Source organism: Salarias fasciatus, chromosome 14 (genome assembly GCF_902148845.1).
Source record: "Salarias fasciatus chromosome 14, fSalaFa1.1, whole genome shotgun sequence".
NCBI classification, from domain to species: Eukaryota; Metazoa; Chordata; class Actinopteri; order Blenniiformes; family Blenniidae; genus Salarias; species Salarias fasciatus.
Window position 1 is genome coordinate 1,438,571 of NC_043758.1, and position 8,723 is coordinate 1,447,293.

The following is an 8,723-nucleotide window of genomic DNA, read 5'->3' on the forward strand; positions in this document are numbered from 1 at the left end:
CAGACCCCAGACAGGGACTGCACCTTACTGTCTTCTGTAGTCGTAGTATTAAATAAAAGAGGAGCAGCTCAGGCCAAGCAGACAAGCTGCAGTGTCAATGTGAAGCTTTTTTAAAATGAAAGCAGTGAAATAAATCTGGGAACTGGTGTAATTCTGAGCGGAGCAGGTTCTCCTGGTGGGTTCCGAGTCGTTCCAGCTCCGGTCCGTGACGCCTCGGAGGGCGGCGAGCCGAGCTCCTGTGTGCCGCCATTGTCTCTCCGCCGGGGAACATATGGAGGAGCCGAGGGACAATGGAGCTCTTGTCACGCCGGACTCGACAAAGAGGCCAAGACGGGCTCAGACGGGGGGCCCAGCCGGCGTGCTGCGGCAGGGCCGCCGCGCGCCCCACCGTGCACGTTTTAATGGCAGAGAGAACCCAGCCGTCCTCAGATGTTTTCCACCCACATTTTCAGCTTTAGGTTTCTTTAAGTTTCTTCCAAACTGAAGACAAAGTCGAATTCACACCGGAAAGACGGACTCCGGCGGCAGGAGCGTCAAAATGTTTTCACTCTGAGCGTCACTTTTAGAGTCCAGTTTCAAGTGTTACGCCGCCTTCAGCCATGAATTACAGGTTAAAACACCACCGGTCAGCATGTTAGCATGGCTGCAATGCTAATGCTACGTCGCCAGCGTTAGCTTCCACTCCCGCGGCGCCGCCTGCTGCTCTCGGCGTCGTCGACTGTTTTCAGGAAAACGCGATAAGCAGGGTTCCCTTTGAGGCTCCTTTCAGGTGAAGAAGAATTTTCTCGTTTCTGAAAACGATGCATGTTTCCATGGAAACCGTGGAAACTCTGAAGACTCTTCTGAGCCGTCGTCCTGATCCGGCGGTTCTGCTTGTATTCCGTTGGTACTGTTCTGTTCTGATCGCTGTACTCAGGCCATGATGTCAACCAGCAGGTTTCAGGCTTCAGGTTTCAGACTTCGGTGATTTGAATCACTTGTACGTTTTCACAGTTGTTTATTTAAAAAATGTCTTCAGTGTCCCTCAGCAGGGCCTCAGGGATGATTTAGTTCCTGTTTGAAGGCTCCAACGGATGAGAGGCGGCGGCGGCGGCGGCGGCCTGGGCAGAGGCTGCCCCTCCCTAACCTCCACCCAAACCACTGCTAACCGACGGCGGAGCGGCTCGCCTGCAGCTGAGCGTTCAGACGGAGAGGAGCGTCAACGGCCCGCCGTCCTCTGGTCCCGCCGTCCTCCGGTCCCGCCGTCCTCCCGTCCCGCCGTCCGCCGGTCCCACCGTCCTCCGGTCCCGCCGTCCTCCGGTCCCGCCGTCCGCCGGTCCCGCCGTCCTCCCGTCCCGCCGTCCTCCGGTCCCGCCGTCCTCTGGTCCCGCCGTCCTCCCGTCCCGCCGTCCTCCCGTCCCGCCGTCCTCCGGTCCCGCCGTCCTCCGGTCCCGCCGTCCTCCGGTCCCGCAGCAGGAATAGAGGAGACAGAGAATTGTAATCTGAAATCCAAACATTCCCACCGCCAAGGCAGCTGACTCAACACACACGTGTCGACACACACGTCTAACACGAGGATCAGAATCCGTCCAGAATCCGTCCCGGATGCAGGACCGCACGGCGTCCTGCAGGCCTGAGACGTCTCCTCAGTCCTGAGTCCTGACGTCAGAGGACGCTACATGACTTTAAATATGTGCAACCTAACTGGATGTGTGTGTGTGTGTGTGTGTGTGTGTGCGTGCGTGCGCTTATTTTTAATAAACTAAATTGCATTCATTTCAGACAAGTTGAATAGTTATTTGAGCAACTGTCAACTGTAAAACTGCCAAGTCCAGAGGAATCTGGACCAGGATGAGGGGAGTCTGGATCAGAACCAGGAACTGGACCAGGACCAGGACCAGGACCAGGACCAGGACCAGGACCAGCAGAATGTGGACTGGGAGTCATGACACTGGGGGAAAACACTGCTGGGATTGTTGATCTACTGAGCATGTGCCGAAGCACTGGATTCAGAAAAGTTACGTTTTTCCCACTTCTGTTTTTTATCTTATTTATTTTATTTAACCAGGAAGGTCCCATTGAGAATGAAAACCAGTTTTTCAAGGGAGTCCTGGGGGTTATAAAGTTTTAATTCCAAATAAAGTTTTAAAAAGTTGTGTTTGTTCTCTGAATAACCAGACCTGAACGACTCAGAGGAGGTGAAAGAATAAAGAATCAAGTAAACGAGGCTTCATCCTGAGAGCTTCCCATCAAGAGACCCACATCGTGTTTCTGATCGTAGGTCAAGCCCTTTGTGTCCAAAAAATACGGTGTATCACAAACTGAACACACACACACACACACACACACACTGATACATCCCACACCCACAGACAGTTATGATGGTTATGTAAGATCAGCTTCAGTTGCTGTGTCACTCACATGGACAAACCACATCAACAGAGCACTCTGTGTGTGTGTGTGTGTGTGTGTGTGTGTGTGTGTGTGTGTGTGTGTGTGTGTGTGTGTGTGTGTGTGTGTGTGTGTGTGTGTGTGTGTGTGTGTGTGTGTGTGTGTGTGTGTGTGTGTGTGTGTGTGTGTGTGTTTGTATGTGTGTGTGAGTGTGAGTGTGAGTGTGAGACCGAGGTGGGTGACACACCGATTTGAATGATAAAGTCGTATGTGCAAAGGAAGGCGAAAAAAAGAAAAACATAACGACCGTCAGTGTGTTTCCAAACCCAGCGACCGCAGAGAGGAAGCCACATGGATTACAGTTTACACACACACACACACTCTCAGTAACGTACAGTAGCAGTGAGTGTGTGATAAGACTTGTTTGTGTGTGTTGAGAATAAACTGTTGATCAGGGAAACTGTTTCTCGTGTGTAAACTACTTCTCATTAATTCACTCATCGGTACACACATTCTGTATATTTGCGAATCGGCTGTTTTCTGTGTGTAACACCAGCTGAAGAGCTGTCAAACACACAGCCCCAGACCGAGTCAAGACCAATGTGGCCTTGAGACCAAAACCAGTCTGGAGTCCCACAACTGGACCGGCGGAGCCTCGATCACCAGATGATGGAAACGATACTGAGCCATGATCAGAACTGCTCACACCGCCGCCCTGTTTTCAGATACATCTCCCTTCAACTCAGTCTTCATGTGAAATCCTCTGTAAACCTGAGCTCAGGCTGGTGGTTTGTTTCCATTAAGGAGAACACTTAGTTGTCGGTCATGGTAAATCTCAGTGACTGAGTTTGAGATCGACTTTCGAAGACAAATCAATACGCATCCAAGTCACTGGTCGTCTGAGTCAATTCTCCAAAACAAAAGTTTCTAAATGGGGGAATTCATTCAGTCTGAAGTTCTGTTTTCACTATTCAGGAGTCTCTCCACTCAGCACTGTTCCAGTCCGATGGCCGTTAGCCTGAATTAGCACTTCAACACGCCGGCGGCCTCAGATCGGCCCTCGCCCCTCATTCTGACCCTCCGAGTCATGAATACCAGGTCAAAGGGACAGGAAGCGGCAGAATATGACTTTATTAGCATTAGCTCCATTAGCATGTTTTAAACTGAGAGATCCTGAATTGTCTTGCTTTTAATCTGAAAGGTATTAGTTTCCCCGGGGCAGTTTGCAGAGCCGAGGAGGTCGGGAAACGCCCGGGAAGGAAAGATAGCCGCATTCACACCTCATTCCCACCTCAGGGCATGCTGGGAGCTTTATTCTGAAATGTAAATCACTTCTAAGTGGAGCTAACGTCTCAGCAAGCAGCTGAGAACATCTGAAGTGAAGCAAACTCCAGCAGAGAAAAACAAAAATCAGCCAGTGAAGGAAATAGTTGTGAAAACAAATTTGGGAGACTTTGATGAAATTTGATTGGATGAGGTTTTTTTTCTTCTTTTTTTTTTTTTTAAATGATCATGTTCGACATGCATCCTGAACTGATTCTGGTCTGCAGATCATTTGGGACTGGGCCTGCATGGAGTTTTATTTTGAAAAATGCTTCACTCTGACCAGCGTGTCTTTCCTTCCTTTTGTTTTCCGTCAATAAGCTCTGCTGCAGTGTTTTAACACAGCGTCCTGCTGGAAACATCTGCTGCTGCAGCTTCAGCGGTGCAGAAACTTTTGAAGAGTGCAGGTTTAACTTTGAAGAAGTTGTGTTTTCAGTGTTGTCGTGTAAACAGTCTTACTTTATTTCAATGAAAACTTTTTATTGAGTTCACTTTAACCCCCTTCTGTGAAGATTCCCATCCAAACTCTTCAGACTGTGTCCAACTACAAATGAAGGCGATTTTATTTTGTCTTCTTATTTTGACGATATGATGTTAAGGGCAGTCTGCCGCTGTGGAGCTCTCTGAGCGGTCGTTTGTCTGTTTCCGGAGCGTAACGTCTCGAACACGTTGTCTTTCCTGTCGTTTCTGTTTCAGACGCCGTCCCTGCCGATGGGAGTCTCTGTGAACGGCTCTGCCGGCTCCCTGGATGTGTTCCGGGATCCGAGTCTCGGCTTTAACGATCCAAAACAAAGTGGAGTGACGGCTTGTTGGGAGGAAGAATGCTCCTTTAAGGATTTGCTAATGAATGGGTGAAAAAGTAGGCTCATTCACAGCCCTCCTCCTCTTTCACTGCCCTCCCCTCCCCCCTCCAAACACACCATTACAATGCAGGAGCCCCCTCCCCACACACACACACAGCCCACCCCCAGCAGCCCCGGCCGGAGGGGGGGCTTCCCCGGCTATTTAAAGAGATTCCAGCAGATGGTGGAGGAACGTTCCTCCTTCACAGTGGACCTCCTCGGCACTCGCCGTCCCTCCTCTCCCCGACACCTCCGCTGCAGGACAGCTGCTGCTTCTTCTTCTTCTTCTTCTTCTTCTTCTTCTTCTTCTTCTTCTTCTTCTTCTTCTTCTTCCAGCCTGCTTCTGGCTTCAGGAGTTTCTTCTTCTCGTGCTTCTTGGATGGTGGAGCGTCGATCATGCCCTCCGACTTCCTGACGCCGTTCCTGGAGCTGGATGAGGAGTTCTGCAAGGTGAGGTCACACGTCCGGGTCCAGGTCCAGGTCTGGGTCCAGGTCTGGGTCCAGGTCCAGGTCCGTGTCCAGGTTCACAGTTCACCTCAGAGTTTCAAAGTAGATTCACTGTTTTCTCTTTAAAAGTGTGGAGGAGCAGTTCTCCTAATCGATGCAAGAATGTATGATTTGGTTTTAAATCTCACGTGAGCTTCTGTGAAGTGTTTTAAACTTCAGTGGATGTTTCTGAGCAGGAAGCTGCAGCTCCTCATGAAGGAGGTCATTTAAAGTTAGATCTTGTTGAAGCAGGCGCTTTGAGGAGAGGCCGGAGCCGTGGAGCCTGAGCGGGTTTCGCTCCAGCGCTCCAGGAATGCAGAAAGACTCACGTCTATTCCCCCCCCCCCCTCCTTTTGTGTGGCAGAGTTTCCGCGGCCCGGAGGCGACAGATGGCCCGTCGGCAACGCAACGGCAGCAGCGAGTGCTGGGCTTCCAGCGGCGCCACTCCCTCTGCCCCGTCACTCTGCCCAACTCCAAGTTCAACAGCGGGGCGGCGGCCGGCGAGGCGGCCTGCTGGGGGCCCGGCGCCGCCTTCGGCCAGCTGCCCCGCTCCGCCCTCAGCCACATCCCCTTCAGGGTGGACCGCTCCGTCAGCATGATCGAGGGCTGCGGCGTTCTCGCCGGCGGGGAGGACAAGACGGCCAACCTGTCCCCGCCGCCGCCGCTGCTGCCGCCGCCCGGCCTCTGCGTCAGCGGCGGCTCCCTCTCCTCCTCCGCCGCCTCCTCGCCCTCCAGGCTCCCCCCTCCCCCCCCTCACTTCTCCACCAGGTACAAGACCGAACTGTGCCGGACCTACGAGGAGAGCGGCGCCTGCAAGTACGGCGCCAAGTGCCAGTTCGCCCACGGCCTGGACGAGCTGCGCGGCCTCAGCCGGCACCCCAAGTACAAGACGGAGCCGTGCCGCACCTTCCACACCATCGGCTTCTGCCCGTACGGCGCCCGCTGCCACTTCATCCACAACGCCGACGAGCTGCAGGCGGGGCCGGCCGCCGCCGCCGCCGCGCCTCCTCAGCGGCTGAAGCCGCGGCCTCCGCTGCTGCGGCACAGCCTCAGCTTCGCCGGCTTCTCCACGGCGCCTCACGCCTTCCAGCCGGTGGAGGCGTCGCGGCCGCCCTCGCTGCTCTTCACCCGGGCGGCGTCCGTCTCGCCGCCCCCGTCCTCCACGGGCAGCCCGGAGCTCCTCTCGCCCCTGTTCCCCGAGCCGGGCTCCCTGAAGCACTGCCCCTTCTTCAGCGGCGTCGGCGACCTGGCGGGCGACGGCGGAGACTCGGCGCTGCGCTTCTTCGCCGTGACCGACTCCGTGGCCTCCAGATGCCCCGGCTCCACTTTTAAAAGCCCCGGCCTGCCCCTCCACCTGCCGCGGCAGCCGCCGGCGCCCCCGGGCGTCCGCCCCGGCCTGCAGCGCTGCTCCTCCGCCGACTCGCTCTCGGAGGAAGGCTACACCTCCTCCTGCTCCCTCAGCTCGTCGCCCGGCGGCGCCGAGTCGCCGGGCCTGGAGGGCCGCCGCCTGCCCATCTTCAGCAGCCTGTCCGTGACGGACGAGTAGGGCGGAGTTTTACTGCCAGGCCGCCTCGGGCCGGGCGGATGTCTGGACCCAGACACCAGGTCCAGGCTGCTCCCTGAGTCCGGCCCAGTAAACGTACCTATCTTTGTGCATATTGCATCTGTCGTCCCAGCAGCAGTACTGCTGCTCCGTGTTCGTCCAGTTTTCGCTGACCTCCAGTCTTTCTGTTGTTATGATTTATCGGGAACTCTTGGTCTGATATTTACTGCTGTATACTGTTGTATACCTGATTGTGTAGAACCTGCGGGCTGCGCCGCTCCGCTCGGCGTTCCGGCTGGAACTCTTGTGCTCCCTGTTTTCAGGAGGACTTTGATATCAGTGCTGTGCGCCACTTTTCTTTTTCTTCCCTCATTCTGTTCTCGGTTCTTTTTCTGGTTTTTGTTTTTGTTCTTTGTTGCTCACGGTCATATTGAGGAGCTGAATCCTGTAGGCTGCCACTGGCTGATTGATTAATTGATGAATGGACTGCCGGTATGGCTGCGGCCATCTGATTGTATTTGTCGCCTGACATGAATTAAACTGCCTTAGCAAGAAAACTGGCACAAATGTAGGAAAGCCCCAGACTCTAGTCACCAAAGTTACCCATGTTAGACCGCTAACCTGCTAGTACTGCTGACTCATAGCATTAGCCGTGCCAGGTGTTACCATTATTAATAGCGTCACTGTTTTTTTAGACTTATTTATTATACGAGTTGTTTTGCTTCGTGATGCCTTTAGAAATTACGCTTTACTTTATGCATTCATGTTGTCCGCCTGCTTTGTGTTTACACAATCCCGTAGCTTTAAGGGGGCCGGTGGAGAGGGGGGAGGGAGGGGGAGGGACGTAGACATTTTGGCATTCTGTATTCATGTTGCCTTACCGGCTGAATCAGGACTCGCTCAGGTCTCTGCAGCGAGTCGACTCTCCTCTCCATCGCGCCCGACTGTAACGACCACGTCTCCGGTGTCCGTCTCAGCACAGTTTGACGACCGTCACACCTGTCGTGGAGTTCACCGCTCGGAAGTGCCGTCTTCCCCGGGGTCTCGCTCCAGGGAGACTCTGCCGTGCAGTGAAGAGGCGGCGTTTCGTTGTGTTTTTGGTGAAGAGGCGGCGTTTGGTTGAGTCCCCGGTTGGCTGGACGGACTGGCCTCGGTTGGCTTGATGACAATGTGTTTGCAGACCGACCTGTGTTGCACGCCGGCTCGCGGCCGGCTAACTGTTCCAGCTGGGGGGGAAATCATGACTGTCCGGCGGATTCGGACCAGGCTCTCCGTCGCCTGCCTCTGATTCGCTCCCTGTTGATTTGACTTTACCCAGCGCGCTGTTTTTGTAACTTTTGTTAACTTAAGGTCTTATTTATTTTGTTTTTTAAAGGCAAAAACCTATATTGTGTTGTTTGATATTGCATTTTTTCTTGTTTTACGTAATTTAAGTTTACATTCCATGGATGATGTTGATATGTCTGCTCTTTATCTTAATATATGTCCATCTTTATTTCAAATAAAGGTCAATGAAAAGCGCCACGAGCCCTGGTGTGTGTTCCTGTCTGTCTGGGCTGAATGCAGAATGCGTCATGTTCGTCTTTTATCCCATTTATGCTGTGAATGGGTGACTGTGATGAACAGTGTAAAGTGATATATGAGTGAAATCCATGTGATTACACAACACAGAATCACATGGCTGGCTTCACACACGGTTGTGGCTCGTCTAATCCAGTGCATGCACAGCGAGAACATGCAGAATGTGCACAGAAAGGCCCTGGTTTCCTTCATCTAAACATCCACATTTCAGAAGATAAATGAAATGTGCAAAAAGAGCAAAACCTAATGTGAACAACATGAATAAAATCCAGAAAACGCTTCTTCTCTTCAGCTCACGTTCCTCCACTCACTCACTTCTGCAGTACACATCTTCTTTGTTAGTGAGCGGACAACAACAACAAGAAGGAGCGCACAATGCAAGAGCACAAATGGGTATTTTTGGCTCTGCGTTCCCACGGCCGGCCTTTAAAGGCCGCCGCTGCCTGCAGAGGCTTCGCCGTCATCTGGGTCTCCCCAGGCACAAAGGAACAAAGATTAACTCTTTCTCTCTCTTGCTGAGGGAATCTCCCGGCCCTCCCCTCCAGTGTGTGTGTGTGTGTGTGTGTGTGTGTGTGTGT

At 53.2% G+C, this 8,723-nt stretch overlaps 1 protein-coding gene across 1 annotated transcript; it reads left to right on the forward strand.

The window, feature by feature from the left end:
* The first annotated feature begins 4,750 nt into the window (after nucleotides 1-4,750).
* LOC115401230 (mRNA decay activator protein ZFP36L1) lies at nucleotides 4,751-8,078 on the forward strand. Its single transcript, XM_030109458.1, has 2 exons — nucleotides 4,751-4,985; nucleotides 5,386-8,078. The coding sequence occupies exons 1-2, from the start codon at nucleotides 4,932-4,934 to the stop codon at nucleotides 6,565-6,567; spliced, it is 1,236 nt and encodes a 411-aa protein (XP_029965318.1). The 5' UTR covers nucleotides 4,751-4,931; the 3' UTR covers nucleotides 6,568-8,078.
* The last annotated feature ends 645 nt before the right edge of the window (nucleotides 8,079-8,723 follow it).